This window comes from Lontra canadensis, unplaced genomic scaffold (assembly GCF_010015895.1).
Source record: "Lontra canadensis isolate GAN:19392208 unplaced genomic scaffold, GSC_riverotter_1.0 scaffold24, whole genome shotgun sequence".
Taxonomy (NCBI): Eukaryota; Metazoa; Chordata; class Mammalia; order Carnivora; family Mustelidae; genus Lontra; species Lontra canadensis.
In genome coordinates, this window is record NW_022631018.1 from 6,465,946 (window position 1) to 6,489,368 (window position 23,423).

At 48.6% G+C, this 23,423-nt stretch overlaps 1 protein-coding gene across 6 annotated transcripts in view; it reads right to left on the reverse strand.

Moving 5' to 3' along the window:
* CACNA1E (calcium voltage-gated channel subunit alpha1 E) overlaps nt 1-23,423 on the reverse strand; it is a 486,165-nt gene that overhangs the window by 304,568 nt on the left and 158,174 nt on the right. For all 6 annotated transcript variants that reach the window (XM_032862709.1, XM_032862708.1, XM_032862704.1 and 3 more), the window contains exon 3: nt 3,960-4,226. In XM_032862709.1, the coding sequence (XP_032718600.1) occupies nt 3,960-4,226 (267 nt within the window). The remainder of the gene's footprint in view (nt 1-3,959; nt 4,227-23,423) is intronic.

Consider the following 23,423-nt stretch of genomic DNA (forward strand, 5'->3'; position numbering starts at 1 on the left):
AAACGTGATCCCCTCCTGAGAAGACCCACATGTGGCGGGGCGGGGGTTGGGGGGAATGTTCCCCAATCAGATATCCCATTTCCTCCCCTCATCTGCTGACCTTAAAAAAATGCCAACAAGTGTGGGGCATCTCACAAAACATGAGGGAGACTTTGCATGTGTCCACAGAGTAACTCAGCCTGGGCATGGAAGACTGAGAGCTGGTAAGCTTACGGCACAGTGAACCTGTGAGGACAATCAGAGCAGCCAACTCCCTGAGGAAAAGAGAATCCTCTTGTCATTACATCTATTAGATGAGCAAGAAAGAAATAGTGGCATCATATAAAATGTAATATCACATTTTAAATCCGATTAGCATTTGCAAAAAGGTTACGGTATCCACTGCAGAAAAGAGTGCCATAAGAAAATAAAATTATCTCCCTATGCAGATGTAGCTTCCAAGAAAAATGAAACACATTCAGAGTGGGCTGTAACTTACCACCATGTTTCATGCCAAATCTGGGTTATCTTGGGCATTTCTTTCCATAGGAACTAGACTTTCCCTACTAAATAATTGGAAAAGATTGACCCTCCCGCCCACCCAAGCCAGAGGGTCCTACAAGTATAAATTAGATAATTCCTTTCTCTGAACTGATCTTTTCAGGCCAATTTGTTAAAGACCAGTATTATGCAGTATGAAGAAAAGCTAACATAGCACACAGAAGTGCTCATTTCCCCCTAGCTCCACAGTGACTTTCTACAGCCCATAAAAGATGTATACGCCTCAAAGACGCAGCGCTCAGATAATCAAAGTCCTCAAGCATGTTACATGTTCATATGTCAGTTCAAAGCAGGCGGTCTTAACCCATGTCCTGAACAATCTTCCTTTTTTTTTTTTTTTTCAAATATCCAGCCCTTAACAAACAGTAGAGAAGTACTCCCCAGACTTTAATGTCCATACTAACCACCTGGGATCTTATTAAAATGCAGATTCTGATTCAGTAAAATCTGAAGTGGAGCTCTGAATTTTTAACAGGCCCCCAGGTGATGGGGATGTTGCTCTTTGCTCTCTTTGAGAGGCAAAAACCTAGAAGACTTAGTTGACCTAGAACTAAGACCCCTCCCTTCAGGCATACTGAAATTTCTGAAGGACCCCGTTAAAATAAAAGTTAGTGTTTACTGGGGAATTAGGCAATGTTTTAGGAACCCAACGTATTTTAGGTCATTTAATTCTCCCACTAACTCATGACTATCACCCTCATTTTACCGGTAAGGAAACTGAGTCGCAAAGTAAGGAAGTAACTTTTCAAGGTCACAGAGCTGGGGAAGAAACTGGGATGTGAACTCAGCCAGGTTCCCAAGTTTCCTGGTAACCACTGCTCACACCGAAGAAAAAGGGAGAGATTTCCGGAAGCTGGATGTCTAGGTAGGACGGAAAGTGAGTCTAGGATCTCAGATGCAGTATTGGGGAGAAAACGCAGAACCCACAGAAGCGCAATGTTTCCACATGGTCACCACCAGAGGCAACATATATTTGTCAGTCAGTCACGTTGCACAGCGAAGAGGAAAAATAGCAAACATGGTGTATTTTAAATTTTCCAATCGGGCTCCTCTACACACCTTAGCAGATGTTTCTGAACACTGTTACAACAGCCTACGTGCTGCAGAACCGCTGTGAAACTTCCAGCTACGGGGACAGAAGAGACCCCCGGGACCCGGTTCTGAGCCCAGGCACCGAACATAATGCTGAAGTCAACTCCCTATTCTCTCTTTCGGCTCTCTTTGGTCCCCAAAGACAAGGAAAGGGCGGGGTAGAAACCACTGTCGCACCTTGCGCTCGCAACGCCTGGTAGAAAGGCGGCGTCTTTGCAGCGAAAGCGAAATCGTGAAAAGCGCCCGACCGCGTGGTCCCCCGGTCTCTGAACCGCGCTTGATTTCCCAGCCCCGGAGCCTGGGCCCGGCCGGAAGTGCCCGAAGTGCCGAACCCGCGGATCGCCGAGCCGCGGACGCCTGGGGAGTTTCGCTGGCGCTGTCCTAGGTGCCAACGATGGCTGCTGGCACACTTTGCCACCCGCGGCGTGGCTGGGCGGCTTTGTCTACCGCAATGAAACCAGAGGGCGCCTGAGTAAGCATGCCCCTAAGAGAGGGGCACAGTAAGGCAGCACCTGGAAGGTGGGCATTTTAGAGAATTGTACAAGGCGGCTGGGGGAGGGGGCCCCGCTTGAGAAATCGGCAGAGCTCTGAGCAGAGGACTGTTCGCAGCGCAGCCGCAGCGTGCAACATAATGAGATCTGTCCGCTTTGTGCAGCACACCGGCAGGCGGGACTGCGGGGACCGGACCCTTCCTCCTCCCCAGTACCCCCACCCTAGACGCGTTTAACTCCGGCGGGCACGGAGTGACCCCGAATCACTCTGTGGGGGCGGGAGGAGGAGGGGAGTGCAGAGAGGAGGAGAGAGGAAGCCCAGCCAGGGGTGGTTGTGGGAGGATTTGAGCAGCAGCAGGAAGAATATCTGCTTAGAGATGCTCCTTCGTTTCTAATGAGGGGTGCTGCCTAGAAGCACCACGCGCCAGCCAATGGCAGTGCTGCTGAGGCAGGGAACTAGGGAGGAAGGAGGGGAAGGCCAGAGACTGGGGTGGGGGTAGTAGGGAGATGCCCAGGCCCTGGGGGAAGCGAGCCATGTGCCTCGCTGATACTAGAGACCCAATGCAGCTCCAGCTGCCTCGCTGCTGCACACCTGGAGGGTGGGGGTGGGGAAAGAGGAGGATAGAGAAGAAGAGGAGGGGCCTCCTTTGCAGGTGCATCCTTCCCGAGAAATGTCTTTCCATAAGCATCAAAGTCCCATGTCTCCAAACCTACCCCCATATTTAACACCACCCCCCTGGCTTGCTTCCTACCAAGCACCCTCCCCGCACCCACCAACCCACAATTCCTAAAGACCTTGCCAGATGCCCAAATCCTTAGTGAAGAACAGGCAGCGAGATGCCTAATCAGCAGCCTGCATTTGGTGCACTTGATTGAGCCTGCAAAGGCTCCTTGGATGCCTGTTCACCCTGACACTGCCACCTTCAGAGCCGCCCCCACCAGCTCTTTGTGGAGAGCAGTTCCTTTGGAGGCAGGGAGAGACAGATTGCTTGCACACCCCTGGGCTCGGCTGGTGCAGCCCTCAGCTGAAGAATTCAGGCCCAGCCGATCAACCTGAATCTTGGGCACTCAGCTGGGTCAAGCATTCAGAGGCGGGGGGCACCCAACCCCAGACTAAGAAAGCGATGAGCTCTGATGAGCTGTTCTTCTCTAGCTAAGAGAACTCCAACTCTGAGCCGTCTGGGCTGTATCATCAGAGATTGCCTCCGCTGACACATTCATTCACTCCACTCTCGGTGGAACTTAAACTCAGTCCCCAGAGTTAGCTGGGTCCCCAGCCAAATGGCTGCTTTATTTATCCATTTGTCTATTTGTCTACAGGGTTTTGGCCCAGAATCTTGAAGCTTCTGAAATGATAAATCCCCCCAGGGAGCCTTGACTTCCCCACGGGCAGAGTGAGGATGTCTCCCCAGCTGGTGGGGATGGGGACAGAAGGGGTGGCTTTGAGGGAGGAAAAGAGGGAGTGAGTATGAAAGAAAACCGTAAGATTAGGGGCAGCCCATTCTTTGTGAAGGGCCTTGGGGGCCTGGGAATCAGACAAAGCCCAGCCCAGAAAGGGGCAGACACAGCAACACCACGAACTCAGGGACGCTACAGAGCTCCACATAGGAAAAAATCAAAACCCAAAAGTCTTACCTTGAAAAGCACTAGTGCACACACTGGCCTCTACAGCACCAAGCTTGCCCCTTAGGCACACCGGAGTAAAGAGTGCATTTCAGCAAAGGGGCAAACTGGCACCAAGAAGGGGATGGGGCATAAATCCCATGCTAAATTTCCCCCCTTACCCAAAGAAATGCAAAGGGGGAGAGGGGAGTTATGGTGGGCAAGAAAGGATATGGCCAATCGATGAGCTTCTTGGCGTATTTCCTGACAATGTTATCTTCTCCGAAGATGAAGAGGGATCTGTTGACGGTGAAACAGTTCTGCCGGACAGGAATGGGGTTGTACAAAGCCATAGTCCGCGCCCTCTGCGCTTTCGACTGCTTGTAGGCGGCCGCCGGCCCCGAGGCCGGCACCGGGGTTCCTTGCCGGTTCCTGCTCTGGTCCGAGTCTCCATCGCCCGACCCCGGCCTGCCGACCACCGCCTCCCCGAAGCGAGCCATCCTGAAGTTTAAACAGACAGAAGACACACAAAGGTGATCGCGGCCGAACACCCGCACACAGCAACAAGCAGAAAGACACACGGAGACTCAGAGCCGCATCCAGACGAGCGCGGGGACCACCGCCTCCGGGGAGCCTCGCGAGCTCTTGGAAGAGGCGGCAGCAGCAGCCCCGCCGCTCCGAACTGTTGAATCTAAATACAACCTCTGCGAAGCTCCATTCCTCAAGGAGGAGAAAAACGGGGGGAGGGCTTGGGGGTGCTCAGTTTCTGAAGGCAATTTTTTTTTTTCTCAAAATGCCAGTGTGTGGTGGCATTCGGGGACTGAAGCGGAGAGGGGTGGAGTAGGCTGCTCCTCAAACATAGCTCATCTTCTGGCAGACGCACCACCTAGTTCTGGAAAGAGGCAGGCACCGGCCCGCTAGGTAACAGTTTGGTGATTTATTGGGGGTGGGGGGGGGGGGGGGGAAGAAGGGAAAAAAGAAAAAAAAAAAACTTTAAATTTAAAAAAAAAAAAAAAAAAAAAGGACGGGGTTACGGTGACATGCTTTGTAACGCCAGCCCCAGCAAGTCCATCTAAGAAATTCCACAGCCGAGACTTGGGTCTTTAAATCTGCCAGCACAGACGCATCCAAAGGTTGACAGAGAGGGAGGGGGGAGAGCGGTATTGAGGTTCCTGCGCAAACCGCAACGCCCAAAATATCAAAATAAGAAGTCAATCCAGCCGGAGAGGGACAAACGACTTCAAAGCTCCTGCGCTTGGGAAAGAAGTTGAGCAGGATCCAGAGAGCAGCGAAGCCCGAGTGCCAGCATCCTGCCGGAGCGCTCGCCGCCGCCACCGCCACCGCCTCCCCGGATCAGCATGCAACAGCGATCCGCGGCTGCGCCGGGGCGAGGGCGGGAGCGGCAGCGGGAGCGGGCGGGCGGGCAAGCGCCTGGGCGAGCGCTGGGGCGAGGGAGGAACAGGTTGCAGGCGAGCCCAGCGGTGGCCTGGCACGGGAGTTGACCAAGGACCGAACTTCCTCCGGAACGGCTCGGTTTCTTCTGCCACCCGGACAGCCCCACTCCGGGGGAAGCAGAGGAGAACGTGGGGAAGGAAAGGGGAAGGCGAGGAGGGGAGAGCGAGCGGAGCGCAGAGGCGCCGCGAGGCGCGCGCCGGAGCGCCAGGAGAAGCGGGGGCGGGGCCGGCGGGGACAGGAGGGGCGGGGATGGAGCCGGAAGGACCCCGGCCGACCGCGGCTGCAGGGGCCTGGCGAGCGAGGCTGGTTTGGCTTATAGATTTATTTAGCCAGAGGGCAGGGGGCCGCCGCTGCAGAGTGTCCCCAAGTAACGCCGAGAGAAGAGCGGCGGGCGCCGCTGGCGGCGCGGCACAGTCCCCACAAGAGAGCCGAGCCCAGGCCCGGCGGGGGCGCACACGCGCGCGCGCACGCACTCGCGCCTGCCGTCCCCGCCGAGGCGACAGCCGGTGCTGTGCCCCGCACAGTGCCTGCCCGGAGAGTAGTCGAAGCCTTTGCGCCCTGCGCGCCGCGCACCGGGGCCGCGTCGCTGCTCCTCCTCACCTCCCAGTCTCCAAGGAACGCTGCCCAGGGATTTCCGCGGAGAAGGCAGCACCCTCTCCCCACCTCCCCACTTAGCAACCCGCAGGCCCCGCGAGGCACGCTAGGACCTCTGGGGGCTCCGCACTCTGGTGTGGGTGCCAGCTCCGCGTGGGAGCTTCTGCCCTCCCCCTGCAAATGCGATCTGGGGCGGCCTCTTGGGCTCGGCTCTCGTGGAGCCCTGCGCATCCATTTCTGGAAGAGTGATCCAGATACTGGGGCCGTAGAGGCTGAGTTTGGGGCTATAACGACCTTTCCCCAAGTGTTAGCAATCAGGGGAATCCTCCCACCCCTATCTTTTACCCACAAATCCGCTCCACTAACTTCCTGAAACCCACTCCATTAATGAAGAAAGAAAAACCAATTAGTATCTGAGCTGCATAAATGGGAAAGGTGGACTCCGAGACCCATAGAAAGAGTCCCTAGGTTTGGTGACCAAGCCCTTCTCCACAGGTGACTTTAGTGGTTTGAACTGAGCACAGGACCAGCCACCCGCTCCATGTCTACACTTTCTTCCTTTTTCCAGTCCTAGGCTCAATACACAGCTCTATCCAGCTCCTCCCCACCTGAGCAATGTTAGAGAAGGGGAAGGGGGCAGCCGAGGAAGGAAACAGAGAGTCTGACCAAAACCCGGAGGCTGGAAACCATGGGTGAGTGTGGATTCACGTGTGTGAAAGGCAGTGTCTGTGTGTGTGAGATTAACTGATGGGAAGGGTGATGACATCTGAGTGAGAGGCACGTGTGTTCCTGTGTATATGTGGCTATGTGTGGGCAAGGCCATGTGAGCACTGACACAGGTCTGTGTGAGTGTACATGTGAAGGGAAATCCTCTGGGTCCTGGAAATTCCAAATGAATGGTGGTGTCCGTGCTGCCCTTGGGGTGGCATGTTGACCTCTAGATTCAGGGCAGCCCATTTCAGGCCAGTGGACTATGCAAGGTATGTCCACTCTAATTAGGATTTTGATTACACATTACTGCCTTACTCTGTCATTCTACCTCCCTTAACTGGAGGGACCTGTTCTGTCTGGATACCTCATCAGAAGTGAAAGGGGAGGCAGTACTGGGACCCACGGGGCCCCATCAGCCTGTGTAGTCATTTGCAAGGGTCACAAGTGGCTGTCTCACTAAGCCTGTGAACTGCAGATTAGAAAGGGCTTGCAGAAGTGATCAAACCCATGCTTTCAGGCAGGATCGTAATCCGGAGCACAAAATTCACTCACATCCATCATCTGACAAATATTTTTGAGCACCAGACACTGCTGGCACTGAGGATGCCAAATGAACAAAATAGAGGACCAAAAAAATGTGTCTTCTTCTTCGATTAAATTAGATTCTATAACCTTACTGGCCAGAATGCCTGATAGACCCCATTCTCACAGGACAACTTCACCTCTTTTTCTGGGTCCCAGCCTTAGCAGGCATCAGAGTGGTATGCCTGTTTGTTCCTGCTCAGAGGAAGCGGGGCTCTCTAAGCTTTGTTGAACCTCCTGGAAGAGGTTCTTGGAAGATCTGGAACCTCTAGATCTGGGTCTTCAATGCCACCCACTCAGCAGAGCAGCAGTACTAAGTCCCTTCCCTCTCTCTACAGTGTCCTGTGTTCTGTGTGGCTGTTGTAATTCTTTAGAGACCTAGGTTTTCCCAAGACAGACTGTTACACTTGGAAATGTGAAGACCCAGTGGAGTTGAGGCTTGCCCCCTGAGGAGACAGGAATCACTAATGCACGGGTTGGGAATAATAGAGAGCATGCTGGAGAGTGTAAGTACCTCTGTAGGGAAGTTATAAATGGGGAATTTGTAAGGGGAGGTGGGGAGAAGCCAAAGAGGAAAGAGGCTAACATGATGGCATGAAAGTCTTTGGGAATTGACTTGATCTAAGGACAGTAATGGTGGGATGGAGGCATCCTCTCATACTCTCCCACCACCATCATCTCTAACACCATCCCCCACCCCACATGCACACCTCTTCAGAACTTGGAGATCTAAGAACATCTCTCGTGCTCTCTAATGCTCCCATTCTCCCAGCTCCCAGAGGGCTAGAATTTAAAGACTGAAAAATATTTCCTTTGTGTTCAATAGTTTTCGGTTTACAAAAACCTCACAACAAATCTCTGAGATCAGCCTGGCAACCCAGGTGTGATGACTCTGATTTGATGGGCAAATTAGCAGAGCTTCAGAAACCTTAAGTAATTTTCCCTGGGCTTCTAAGAGATCTTCGGACTGCCACTATATGTCTCTTTCTAATAACCAGTCCAATCTCTGGTGGATGGTAACAGTGTAATTCCAAATTGTTCATTGTCAAGAGAAGAAACTATATAATCATGCAAAACCTATGAGAATCCTATGCTTACTCTCCTCAAATTAAATTTGATCAGTAGCCACATGCCCCTGGGGCCATGCTGGGAAGAAGCTAAACTAGGAACACGATGTACTGCTCTCAAGATCCAGGAGGATCCTTGGAAAAAACCGGAGGTCAGGTCATTGCCATAATGCTCTTCATGAGGGAACTTGGTGGGTATTCTCCTAACAAGTGTCCCTCCTTCCAATGTCTTCTTAAAGACCCACATATGGAAATGCAGAAAATCAGCATTATGGTCATAACTCTGATTGGAAACCAGTTTCCTAAAATCCCTTTCCACCCCATGAGGGACAGTAGCCATATTTCCCTGTTGTCAGAGCACCATCTACTGGTCACTTGTGAGTACGTCACCGTGAGCCCAGTACCTGGCAGCCCAGCACACTTCACAACCTAGACATGCTAAAGAGGTGACTTCTTGTCACCAGCTCTCTACTCCCTTGTGGGACTTTGTTGAGGTCCAGGCCCAAAATTTCACCACATTGCAACTGTCCCATCTCACAGTACTTGGAAAGTACACCCGCACACACTGGGCACAAGGTCAACACTCTGCACGCGCGTGCACACACACACACATATTCACGCACAGTTAACACGGTGCAACCAGATGGTTTTCTGCATGAATGCTTTTCTGCAAGCAGTGGCCTGCAAACTAGAAACCCAAAAGGATCTGAGGAAGCAAGTGAAAAACTTTCCTAGATTAATCCCATCCAGATGGTTTAATTTCAAAGTGTTCACCCTGTAACCCCTCACCTCCAGTGTCCCATCCAAAATGCAGGCAGGAGGAAGGGCGACTAGTATGCTCCAGTCTCCTCTGGAAAGGGAATGAAACCAGTTGGCTGAAACCCTCCTCCCCACCCCCACCCTCGGCCCCAGACCAGGGGCCATAGGAGTTTATACTAAGCTGGACAGACATGAGCAGCATGAGTGGAGAAGTACTTATCCTATTACCCTCATTCATAAAGCTCTTCCCAGATCTGTCAGGCCTTGGGCCATCTCTGCATGAGATTTCAGCCCGTCACTGCAGTCTGCAAATCTGGCCTCATCCAGAAAGCATGCGCCCCTCCCACCAGCCTGGCTTCCTCATCCTCCCTCCCCCACTGCCAGTTACACTCCTATAGCTTATGGTTAAGCTATCAGAGCCCCTTTTGTTCTATTTTCCCCCTGTTGAGCTTTTCCAAGAAATAGACTCTTATGCAAAGCAACTCTAAGGAACAGAATGCAGAGAGGATTTGGGAGTGGGTTCTTAAGAAAAAAGTTGGCAGGAGACCATGTGCAAATTCACTGCAGAGCAGAGGAGCGTTATGGCAATGCAGACATCTTGGGAATCTGGTGGCTTCCACAATACCTTACAGCGCTTACTTGGGTGAAAACATAACTCTACATCCTTATGTAATGTCCATCCCTAGAAGCAGCATTTCTCAAACCTATGCCTGAGAAACCCCACAGCTCTAACACCGGCTAACTATAGATGTGCAAATTTTGCTTAAAAAATGTTTTTAAAACCATTCATTTATGACAACTCAATATTTCCTGGGTGCCAACTGTGATAATGTTATCTCACTGCATCTCTGCTGCAGGACTGTGAGGCACATTCTATTATCTGAGGTGCAAAGGGTCGGGGACTTGTCCAAGTACACAAGGGTAGGGAATGGCAGGGCTGGGTCTCCTGGTAATAAGGTCAGGACTCTAGACAATCCATGGCCACTATTAGCTTAGTGCATGTCAAAATAATGTTTTCCTTGCTTAAGAGTCCAGGCAAAGGCATGATCTTGGACTTTGGAGAGGTGAGGCGTGACCCTGAGCCAGAAAGCCTCCCAAAGTGTTAAACTTCAAAGAAAGCACACCACCTGTCTCTGGGCTCTTAGGAAGATTTAAGTTAGTCAATATGTGTAAGGCTCTTAGAACAGTACCTGGCATACAACAGGCTCTACATACGTGTTTGTTAAATACATTTCAGCAGTGGTAGCTATGACCGCAGTACCACGTAACAAACCACGTATCAGGCAGCTTTCTATTTTGGAAAGCGGACGGCGGACGTGCAGCCCAGGGATGACTTTGGTGTTTATGTGGTGGACAGAAGAGGAGAGAAACACAAGTGTCTGAGACTTGGTCAGAAAGACAAATGGGGGAAAAGAGAAAAGAAAAGAAAACATTAGAGACCACAGTCCTAAGAGCCCAAAGACCTTGGTACCTGGGGCGGATCTATGTTTGTTTATTCATTCATTCATAAGTCCATTTCATGCTCATTTAACCCTTTTAATGTGCCAGGCATTTTTCTCAAGATTCTGAGGCTCCAGGACAAATCAGACACGGCCACAGTTAAGCCTCTGAGAGCTTACATCTGAAGAGAGACAAGGAGGAAAACATACCCACGAAGGGCTCTGATACGAGGCAGAACATAATGTGCACCCCAATACACTTGATCTTAGCCAAAAGGCTAAGAAGCGATAATGTGCACCCCAAGGGTATACAGTAAAGGGGAGAACAGAGAGATATCCCCTCTGGTTGGAGGCAGCCAGAAAAAGGAAAGAGTCAGGGAGATCCTTTGAAAGAGAGGGTGCCAGAGGTGGCGAGAAGCAGTGGGGAACAGCAGCATGGAGCACGAAAGCCTGGGCTGTGGAGGAAACGCCAGGTGCAGGGGACTGATTAACCAGACCGCATGTTTACTGCATTTCTGTGTATCTAGGATCTTAAAAATCCTAGTATTACTCCTTCAATCCTTATTTTTCCCATAAGGTCACTTTTCAACATGGACAAGAGTCAAATATATTCAGCCTAACTAAATGTTAACTAAATGTTAACCCTTATTGGGAGAGTCCTTTCGGAGCTTCAGTGTTTAGCCCCAGAAATCAAAGGATCCCCTGCCCCACTGCGGCACCTCAACACCCATCCTCTGGGTCCAGCCTTGCTTCCTGGTCGAGGCCAAGTGCAGCAGCGGGACAGCTCTGCAGAGCTCCAGCTCTGACTGGTGGGGGTGAGCGGAGGATGCATGGGCATCTAAGGGGTGAGAACAACTGACAGAAACACGCCCATCCCTCCGCCCCCTTGGCCTCTTGACTCAGAAAACAAAATACAGCCCACACAGTGTAAAGCTTGCTCAGCCTGGGTGGGTTCAGTCTGATTCATTCATTCAGCAAACATCAAATGAGCACCTTCTGTGTGTCAGGCACGATGTCAGGTGTTAGAGCAAAGGAGGCAGTCCCCGGGATAAGCAGGTGTCTGAGCTTTAACCTGCACTTGCTGGTCTTAATCCTTCCCCCACACTTCACTCTTGAAGACAGCGTCCCGATAGCAGGAAGAGCAGCTCAGGGCTGAAACAAAGCCTAGAGGAACCCTGATGGCCCAGAGAAGGGAACTCAGTCCCACCACACCCACCAATCTTGTCTCTTACAGGACTCTGGGTTGGAATCATCAGCAGAGTAAGCCACCACCTGTCCATCACCACACCCTTTCTCTCCCACTCTCTCCTACACTGAGCAGCTGGTTACACCCACCTGGTATAAAATAATCAGAGTGAATAAGGCATTCCCATATGATATGGACTTAAGGCCAGTTTTGAAATGTGCACCTGGGCAGGCCATGTGCTGGTTCTGCCCCTTCCCCTCCCCTAAAACTATACTAAGACCTCCACTGACCTCCAATGGTCCTTGTTTCCCCCTCTCTTTTTTCTCCTTGACTACTCTGTAGCTTCTGCTACCAACGACCCCCCTCCTTCTCAGAGTTCCCTTCTTCTGGCATCCCACCTCCCACTTTCTCACAGTCCTTGCCTTCTCATGCTCCTCTTATGCCCCCCTCTTTATTGTGGGAGTCCCCCAGGGGGCTGTTCTTAACCCCTCATCTTCTCTGACATCTTTTCTTTTCAGGGTCACTTTCAACCATCCCCCCTGCCTCCACATCTAGTCTCAGCCTTACTTTTCCACCTCATTTCCAGATCCAAATGTCCAACTAAGGGCTGTCCACCATCTCAAACACAATTTGCCTAAAAGCGAATTCACTGTAATTCCTTTGAAACAATCTCCCCTTCAAAAATTCCAGTCTCAAAAAAAAAAAAAAAAAATTCCAGTCTCTACTGAGGTGACATCATTCTCCCTTGTCAGCCACTTAATTTCAGTGGTTCCTTGACGCCTAAAAATGGCCAAACTCCTTAGCCTGACAATCTGAATTCAACCTACCCTTCTAACACCATCTTCGAATGTAGCACAGTATCAACAAAGTTACAAGTCACACCCACTCCTGCTCAGAGCACCTGATTCAGACTGACCCAAGAACATCCTTCCTCTTTTTTTTTTTTAAGATTTTATTTATTTATTTGACAGAGAGAGATCACAGGTAGGCAGAGAGGCAGGCAGAGAGAGAGGAGGAAGCAGGCTCCCCGCCGAGCAGAGAGCCCGATGCAGGGTCCGATCCCAGGATCCCGGGATCATGACCTGAGCCGAAGGCAGAGGCTTTAACCCACTAAGCCACCCAGGCGCCCCCAATATCCTTCCTCTTTCCTGCTTCTCTGACTCCTAGGTATCCTTCAAGGTATGGTTCAGTTCAATTCTACCTCCTCCACGAAGCCTTCCATAACCTCTCCAATTCTATCTGTGACCTCTACCTCCTATCAACTCACAGAACTTCCTATCATTCATACAGCACCTTGTCTACTCTCTGTCGTTGTCATGGGTATAACTTCACCACTGAATTCCCACTTAACTTCTCAATCATGTCTGCCCTATCTTCTTCACTATGGTGTAAGCTTCTCAAGTGTAAAGGACATACCTTCCCCTTCGTTGTATTACCTGGAGTGTCTGCATTATAACAGCCCTTTACTAAAAACATCATCAGTGAATGAAGCATGGAGTCTCCTGCAACTTTTTTTGGTGAAAAAGAGTTTTAGCATCAACTGGCTAGTGGGTTCCTGTCACAGAGGCTGCCCTTCTCCTTACACGTTCTGGCTCTAACTCTGAGTCTCTGCCCTGTTTTCAGTTGTTTCCTGCTGTTCTCTCTGGGTTGAACGTTCATCCTCCCATGCCTCCCTCTCCTTCAAGGGATCAGATGACTCTCCTCAGGAACTTTACCAGCACAATAACCTAACCCTCGTTTTATCAATCATCAAATTATAGGGTTCATTCTCTTATGAGGAATATCTTTGCTCTTTAAAAATATAAGTGAAATAGGATTGGGGAATCACCTTTTAAAAAAAAACAACAACAAACAGACATTCAGAACCCCCACATAAAGAATATTTTCAGATCTCTTTTCACAGAATATAAAACAGAAGAATAAACTTCTGCTTCAAAAAAAAAAAAAAATCTTGGGGCACCTGGGTGGTTTGGTGGGTTAAGCCTCTGCCTTCAGCTCAGGTCATGGCCTCAGGGTCCTGGGATCAGGCCGCACTGGGCTCTCTGCTCAGTGGGGAGCCTGCTCCACCTTCTCCCTCTGCCTTCTTGTGCTCTGTCAAATGAATACATAAAATCTTAAAAAACAATCAACTATAGGGGCGCCTGGGTTGCTCAGTGGGTTAAAGCCTCTGCCTTCAGCTCAGGTCATGATCCCAGGGTCCTGGGATCGAGCCCCGCATCGGGCTCTCTGCTTGGCAGGGAGCCTGCTTCCTCCTCTCTCTCTCTCTGCCTGCCTCTCTGCCTACTTGTGATCTCTGTCTGTCAAATAAATAAATAAAATCTTTAAAAAAAAATCAACTATAGTCTTAAACTGGTTCTATCTCTTCTCTCTACAAAAAGGCAAATGTCATCTTTGGACTTTTTTCCCTTACAAAGAATGACATGTGGAAGACACACACACACACACACACACTTTTGTCTTTGTGCAAAGACACACACTTAATATCGATCTGATCTCAACTTCTGCCTGCTAACTGTATAAACATATAAAGTAATCTCACTATGCTGTTGGGAGCTTTCAGACAGGCCTAATACATTATATTTAAATGGGAAGAATTACAAGCTCTCTTGAAGATTTATAAATATTCCTAATGTGCCATTTAAAAATGGGAAAGGTGGAAATGTACTGCTCAGTCAGAAGAGAGGAATTCTGAAATACTCCTAAGACGCTCGACAAGCCAGCTCCTCGGACACACACACACACAGAGATGCACTCCTCATACAGTACTTTCCCTTACAGACTGGGTCCTGGGTTGTTGTTTTTTGTTTGTTTGTTTTTCCATAATCCTCCTTCACTCAGTCACATTCTTCAAAAGATTTCTGCCAGATGTGAAGTAGTCAAGTATTATTAATATAATAACCCAAAGCTTCCTATTACGCTATTTTTCCTTCATTAAAATAATGTCTATTCTCCAGTAGGTCATGGTTTGATATTGTAAATTCCAGGACTATGGAAAAAAAAACATGAGAAAAATGGACATGACTCAAACATATAAAGAATAATTATCAAAATGCGTCTAGGCAATCTGGCCAAGAATATTAATTGTAACAGGTATTCAATACTTATTACTTAATAAGGCACTGCTCTAAGCCTTTTACTTCCCTCATTTCTGAGAATAATCCTGTGTGGTAAGTACTATTTTAATCAACATTTTACAGGTAAAAAAGCAAAATTGGAAGAAACTAAATAATTTCCCTCAAGGTCAGAAAGATGGTGAAGGACAGAGCAGAAAGTCAACCCTAGGTCTGTTTGACTCCAAAATCCATTATCTTAACCACCCCAGTGTGGAGCTTCTCACTGATATGATTCAGAGAGATTTGGGCTAGTCACCTTATTTTTCCTGACCCCCCTGCAGTGCCAAGATGCAAGAAAATATCCAGACACTACAGCAGGTCCCAGGGTGGGGGGTCGGGGGGAGGCTCAGAATAAGCGAGTCACAAGCATACGAGACAAGACTTGCCCCTCAGCCCTGGCTGGGTTTATGCCTGCGTGTGCAAAAACTGACAACAGTAATATCTGTCCTCCGAATCCCAGGAGACTACCGATACACCAGCTGGGATGACAGACTTGCAAGTGCCTTGTGTTCCAGTAAGTGCTGGTGTTGTTAGTCTGACCTGCTGCTCCAGTCCCCCACTGCAACGTCCCTGAGCAACACGGGCCACGCCAAGCAGAACTGAGTCTTACTTCACAAGCTGTTTAAACTCTTCAAAACTTTTTAAAAATTCAGAGGGTATGCTGCTGTGCACAATCTACTCCTGAATGATGAACGTGGTTTTACACACACCGTTTGCTTGTTTCTCAATGAATGGCCAAATCTACCCCAAGCGCCCCAGCCCCTGAGCCCCCTGGGGTGGGGGGGAGGCAGGCGTCTCAGGCAGCTATCCGGAAAAGCCATCAGCCAAACTCTGGAGGGGTCAGGAAGGAAGGAAAGAAAGGGAGGGAGAGATGGTATCCAGCAGCAGAAAAGGAGGGTCTGCTCTCTTGCCGACCCAAATATCAGCCAGGGTCCTGTGTTCAGGGAATCCAAGGGTGGCACTATGCCTTACCATTTGGGAATATCGATCCTGATTATTAGGTCTGGTTTTCATTTTTTTATGAAAACTTCTGCTGCCAACGCATGCCACGGAAGGATTCAGCAAATTTAAATCCTCCTGCCTCTCAAACTTGTTTTCCTGCCTGCACTCCAGCAGGTAAGACACCCACAGACTCACGGTGCTCCGGGCTGTAGAATTCACAGGAGTCTATAATGTTCGGGTTATTTTTAAACTTTCAGGCCACTTTCCCTCCCCACGAACAGCAGGCCTGCCATTTAGAACAGTGTTTAACCCACACCCCACCTGCTTTGAAACTTCAGCTCTTTGTGTTCAAAGAAAAGAAGCAAGCCTTCCAGCCCGCACGTCTGCACACGCGTGCGCTCACACACGCGTGCACCTGAAACCTGGTGAGAGTCAGCGGCTTGCTGGGCTGCGAGACCCAGCTCCCCAAATGACGCTGAGATGGTGAAGGCTGCGTGCGTAAAAATGCTTTGTGAGCTTAGATTGTCACACCCCAGGGGGGTGGTGTCATGGTTATATTTGCAGAGACAGATACCAGGCATTAGAGGGGATGTCAAAAGACGGCTTCCTACTTCCAAAAGGGAATGAGAGCGGGACAATCAAAGCATTCAAGGCCCTTCACAGGCATCCAGACAGAAGCCAGTGGACGGGCGTTAGGTATCGACTTTCTTCAAGTTCAGTACTTTTTTTTTTAAAAAAGTGGGAAACAGAGTGAGAAAGGGAAAGGAATTCTGAAAACAGCCCAACAGAAAAAGAAAAGAAAGTTTCAAAGCAGCGACAGTAACTAACCATTGTGGGAGGCCTAACACAGCCCCATGTACACGCTACCCCACTCGACCTGTGCAAAAAGCTACAAGGCAGGCATTGGAGCTGCAACCACCATTCAGAAGAGGCACCTGAGATCAGAGACACGGAGTCCCTAAACCAAGTTAGCACAGCGGGTAAGTGCAGAGCTAGCCCCGGGACCTCTGTGCCTCGTGCCAGAGGCTACATCCTACCCCACACCTCACTGGAACAGACAGGTTGAAGGAGCCGGTATGGCCGGGCCCCCGGGGGCTGGACGGGAATGGCAGCAAGGGCCCACAGTGGAAGGGTACGGAGTCACTCCAGAGTCAGGAAGGATTGAGCCCTGGGCACAGAGTCTCCTCCACAGCCAAACGTGAAAGGATGAAAAGCCTGGAAGCCACAGGCTTTGCACGAGCTACAAACCCCAAAGCAGCCACTCGCCCCTCCAGGATGGCACAGATCACCTCAATCCCAGACGGTTCCCCAAATGCCTTCCCTTGGGTGGCATACCTCTCTGGGGCAAAGGCTACAGCTTCTACAATCCTACTGTGGCCGCGGTGCTCCCGGAACCTATTACAAAATAAGTCAAGCAGCTTTCTCTTGCAGCAAACCTTTTAACCAAAATTCCCAACACACGGGAGGGATGAGTCACCAGAGAGCCTCCTCCTCTCCCTCTCCCTCCTCACCCTCTGGCTGAGGCACGGAGAAGTGATAAAATGATCAGGTGGCTCAACACTTTTACAGCTAAATGTATCCAAGGGATTTTTAAAACCAGAGTCTGTTTCCCTGAGGCTATTAGGGTGTGTACACATTCGGAGGCAGCCGGGACTCAGCAGGAATCGCTTCTCCTCCCCACCCCCAAGCCCCAGGAGCATTTCCAACCTATTCTCCATTGCCGTCTCCCTCCCTGCCCCTCCCTCTTCTTCCTCACCTTTTCTTCTTCCACCTCCTGAACGCATGCATTCCTCCGAAGCTGTTTCCTACCTTTTCTCTCAGGCTATACACTCTCTCTTGCTGATCTCATCCATCTGGATGGCTGCAGCTCAAGCTACTATCCACGAGATGCCCAAATCTCGATCTTTGGCTCTATCCTCTTTAAAAAGCCAAGTACCACATTCACAACTTCTCAAGGGGCTCCCCCGACCAGGACAACCTGACGACACTAAGAATCCATCAGCTGGTTTAGAAACACATGCTCTTTCCCTCCACACCGATGCCTTCCCCAGTCTCTCATTCTGTCTGCAGCATCGCGGACTCCCCATAACTCGGGAACAAAACTTTGGATGCATCTTTGAGTCTTCCTCCTGCCCACTTCCCACAGCAACCATCCCCCACACCCTGTCACTTTTTTTTTTCTTTATTCCACTTTCATAATCTTCCTCTCTTTTCTGTTTGCACCGCCACCTCTCAAGTTCGAGACTTCATACCTCCTCCTCCTCTGACAAAGAAGAGCTTCCTAATCCTTACTTCTCTTCCAGGTTCTACCTGGCTCAACAGTTCATTGCACGACCCACCTCTGACCCTGGTCCTACCTGTCAGTGTTATAAAATTCAAGAGTGTGTTCACTGTTGCATTGCCTGCGTCTAGTACAGTGTCTGGTAAAAGGTCATTAAACAAATGTTCGGACTGAGTAAATAAATGAGTTTCCTAATGCCTACCAAGTATCACCAGGGAATCAGGAGATCTTATAATCCTAGAGTTAAAAGCAAACCTAAATGTCATCCAATCAAAGTCCTTATTTTAAGGACCAGGACTGAACAAACTGTTCGGCCTCCCAACCCATCTACACTTGCAGCATTGAAGTACTCCTGTTGGGTCCATGGTCAAAGGAGTGAGACTGATACAAAGCGAAGGTCAAGCAAAGCTTTATTTCACGCCAAGCATTGAGAATCAAACTGACCGGCCAGGGCCGTCTCTTGCAAAGAGGTGACCCCTCCCAGCCTCACAGACTAACTTTTATAGAGCAAAGGCCATGTGGTCGAGCCTGGCCACACACAGGTGACCAGTTGAATTACAATTCACCCTATAGTAGCTGTTGGAACTAGCCTATCACTCTGGTCAGAATTGGCGCCCAAAAGACAGGGCCCACATTCTTGGGTGGTTAGGGAGGCTCTTTCCTGATTGGATGTCTCCACCTGGCTTGACTCATCCTTGTATTCTGTTACCTCCCCGTGACCTGACACGTCCTGGTACATGAGCTCTGTTATCAGGGGCTGGTCAGTCATATTTTACTGGTTTCCCAGACTTGTTCCTAAGTAAGTTTCTCTGGGGGGGCAGGGTCAATCTAAGTTTACTGCATAAACAACAAAATGGCTCGCTCTGGTTAAGCAGGCCCTTACAATCCTTCTGCATTTCATTTTTCATTCTTTCTTCCTTCCTTCCCTTACTTTCATAGCCACCTGTCAAAAACCTAGATAGACTTGGGACACCTGGGTGGCTCAGTCAGTTAAGTGTCCAACTCTTGATTTTTACTCAGGTCATGATCACAGGGTCGTGAGACTGAGCCCCACATCAAGCTCCAGACTGGGCCCTGAGCCTGCTTAAGACTCTCTCTCTCCCTCTTCCTCTAACTGCCTCCCTGCCCTAGTTCAAGCACATGCTTAGTCTCTCAAAAAAAAAAAAAAAAAAAAAAAAAAAAAGAAAGAAAGAAAGAAAAAGGAAAAGCAATTAGGTAGAATTAAAAGCCCAGTTCATACAATATCTCCTCTAGGAAGCATTCTGTGATCCTACAACAAACATGGTCTCTCTCTCAAAGAACCTGTGGCACTTCATGTCCCCCTGCCTCAGATACTGGGGTGTATGGACCTCGTCTGCCCCACTACAGTGTGAGGGGCTAATATGTATGTATCCTTGTGTTCCCCACAGCAACCAATGTCTGTGCATGGTGGGTAACGAATACAGGTTTATGGAATGAATGAATGAATGAATGAATGAATGTTAACTCTATGCAAAGCCAAGTGGATACAAACAGAACATGGGTGTCTTGGGACCCACGTTGAGAAGTTTGCCCAGGAAAAGCTAGAAGTGCTAAGCCTGTCCTAGAGACAACAATTTCGGCTTGGGGAAAACGGTCCTCACCCTTCCCTCACAAATGCAAGGGCAACGTGCAAACATAACATGATAAGATGAGTGGCCCCGGGCACGGAGGCGAGCATAGCGGTCACTGTGAACCTGCAAAGCTCAAAGCGTTTTGAGTACAAAATTTTGTTCTTTGGTAGAAAAGGGAGGGATTGTTTTTAACTCATTTCATTTGATTCATGTTTCTATGGATGTGATGTGAGCAGAAGTGTTCTGTGTTAGATAGACGGGTAATTTGAATACAGAACTTCTCTGATCTAGCTATACACATACCAACCTCCTCCTCGAACCCCTCCAAACTTCTAGATAGAAAAGACATGTGAGCAGGGCTTCTCAACCTCATCACTATTGATATTTTTGAGTCAGGTAATTCTCTGCAAGCATGGGCTGTCCTCTGCATTGTGGGGTATATAGCAGCCTTCCTAGCCTCTCACTAGAGGCCAGATGCACCCCCTACTTGTGATAATCAAAAATGTTTACAGATGGCCAACTGTCCTGTGGGGGAACAAAAATGTCCCCAGTTGAGCCCACTGGTGCAGAATGATCAAGTTGCTCAACATCATACAACACACCAGTAATCTAACCAAGAAGAGAGTAACCCCCAGTGGAATGTTCTGGTCAAACCACGTACTACCTTCTCTTCAATGCCTCATGGCTGGTAAGACACGGTCTCTGGGAGCTGGAATGAACTCGGAGTAGCACCTCTGGTTTCCTAATGCCTCATCATCCTACATGGGGTTCCACAGCTCAGTGTAAAAGAGACATATTCCTAGCAGAGGCTGAAGGAAAAACTCAGGCTAAAAATACAGGAGTGATCCCAACCCAACATCACCTGCTTAAGGCTTAGCAACTGGATCTCAGACAAGTAGCATTTTCCCCAATACTTCGGATTCTAAGAAATGTGGTCACAAGCCCCCATTGAGAATAGGTTCTCCCCCCTCCAATCAGCTTTGTCTTCAGGGGAAACTCCCACACTCATGTTGTTGACTCAGTCCTTTACACCCTCACCCGTGCTTCTCCTTCTGTTTGCTTCCCCTTCCGTATTGTAAAGCATCTCCTTGCACCCACACCCTCTGTGACCCCCACTTTGCTTCTAGAATTCGTCTTCACTAGAACTTGAGAACCGTCTCCCTCCTTCCATATTCTGATCTTTCATTTCCTAAAAAGACTCAATCATTTCAGGCAAGCTATTTTCAGGAGCCGTCGGTGAGGACTAAGCAATCATCACTCTTCTGAGTGAACTGCTCAGCTGAGCACTCGTGCACCAGCTGAGGGGGCAGAAAAGGACTGTCCATTAACGCACTGCTCTTTCTCCCCAACTTCCTTCCTCAAAGCTGCCTTTACGCTCTCAGCCCAGCACTCTGACTAGCCTCTCCGTTAGGAACAAAGCAGTGTAAGGGCCTATTTAGCCAAAGCAATTCCATCCGGTTAAACAGTGATTTTGTTGTTGATGCAGTAAAACCTACACTGACCCTGCCCCCTTCCCCCAGGGGAACTTACTTAAAAGCAAGTCCGGGAAACCAGTAGAATATGGTCGACCAGTCCCTGATAACAGAGCGCAAATGCAAGGGCAGGTCAGGTCAGGTGGAGGTAACAGAGCCCAAATGCAGGGATGAGTCGGTCCCGGTGGAGGTATCCAATCAGTAAAGCGCGCATGCTGTCTCCCTAGCTACCAAGGAGTGTGGGCCCCGCCTTTTGGGTGCCTTTTGGGCGCCAATTCTGACCAAGGTGATAGGCTAGTTCAAATAGCTACTATGGGGTGAATTGTAATTCAATTGGCCACCCGTGTGTGACCTAGCATGACTGTGCAGCTTTCTCCGTGTGTTACAATCTCATTGGCCACCTGCGTGTGGCCAGGCCCAACCACATGGCCTTTGCTCTATAAAAGTCAGTCTGTGAGGCTGGGAGGGGCCGCCCTCTCTGTAAGAGGCGGCCCCGACCCGTCAGTTTGATTCTCGATGCTTGGCGTGAAATAAAGCTTTGCTTGACCTTCGATTTGCATCAGTCTCGTTCCTTTGATTATGGACCCATCAACAGTTACTAGTCCTGGAGGACCCTGTGTTTCCCCCAGGAAATAGCTTGCATTTTCCTATTTCAGAGTATTCACTTGGTAAAAGACATTCAAGGATCTAGTACTAGCAAGATGGCAGAGCAAGAGGAACCTCTTGCTACAAATTTCTAGAAAACTAGATTAAGTACAGGAGTGCATTTTCAAAAAGATTTTAAATTACATATTGTTAAGTTTGCAAAATATGAACGGAATCTTCCAGGAAGAAATGAAAAACATAAAACCAAGCATGTGAACCAAAACTGCAGCTATCCCTTGGACCTTGATTAGTCCTGGCAACCTAGAAGATTTAATGGATGGGTTTTAAGGCCCATTCAAGAGCAAGAGATAAGGTCTCAGAAGCGGGTGTAAGCAGAAGTTGACGCTAAAACTCTGCATTAAGCAGGAACCCTTGAAAGACTATCCCCTGAGTTAACAACAAGCTGCAGAAAAATCAGCTCTGCAGCAAAAGGAGATAATGAGGAAGCTTCTATCTGGGTGAATGAGAAGCAAAACCCTGAGAAATCAAAACCCAAGACTGTGTGTTACATGGTTTGCAAGCTGAATTCACACTACATGTGCAGGAGGGTTTAGAAGCTTTAAGCAAAAAAAAAAAAATCAAGTGAAAACCAGACCCAGTAACTTCCCAGGGTCAAGTGAGAGAACAAACAGAAACGCTCTGTGAGGCTCCACTCTCACAACCCTGACTATATCACATTTCCACAGGAAAAACAAGCATCACTAGACACAAGCTTGCAATCAGAACTTTTTAATCATGTAAGGAAGCAATTCACTATAAGGAAAAGTCAGCTGATACAATAAATAAGAGAATTGGAACACTGCAGCTGGAAAATAATAGAAAATGTCTATGAGGAAGGAAATAGGATACAAGGAAAAAATATCAAGTGGCAAATAAAATTTCTTGTAACAAAAAGATGTCATCATTGAAATTAAAGGCAACAGGTAAATTAACTGTTAGGTTAGACACAACTAAGGGGAGTATTAGTGAACAAGTAGACATATATGAGGATACAGCATACAGCCAGAGAGATAAAGAGATGGAAGATATAAAGTTAAGAGACAGGGAGAACAGATTGAAAAATCCAAAATATAACTCATGGGAGTTCTAGAAAGAGAGAAATGAGAGAAAGGAGAGAGACAGTATTTTAAGAGCTAACGGATAAATTTTCCAGAATTAATGAAAGCTATAAATCCTTCAATGAGTTCTAAGAAGGATGAACAAAAATAAATCCAAACTACATGCATTCCAGTGAGACACCAAAAGATCTAAAATTATGAAGAGAAATTCCTAAAAGCATCCTGAGAAAAAAGATTACCTACAAGAAACAACAATTTGATCATCAGCTATAATCACAGAGACCAGAAGATCATGGAATAATATCTTACAGTATTAAAAATGCTCAGCTAGGGGCGCCTGGGTTGCTCAGTGGGTTAAGTCTCTGCCTTTGGCTCGGGTCATGATCTCAGGGTCCTGGGATCAAGCCCCGCATTGGGCTCTCTGCTCAGTGGGAAGCATGCCTCCCCCTCCCTCTCTCTGCCTGCCTCTCTGCCTACTTGTGATCTCTCTGTCAAATAAATAAATAAAATCTTTAAAAAAAATACTCAGCTACATTACTTCTCAAAATTGAGGTTAAAATAAAGTCTTTCTCTGAAAAATAAAGAGAAGTTTACTGTTCAGCTCAAGTGAAATAAACACTATACGGTATTCCACAAGCAGGAAATTCAGATGGAAGAAAAGAATTGCTTGCAAGAAAATGGCACAATGAGCAAAAGGTAATAGTAAATATGAGGACAAATCTACTATAAAGGCACATGATTAGATAGATGATTACATAGGTAGATAGGCATGTGGATGGATAGGCAGATTGTTTAATTGTAA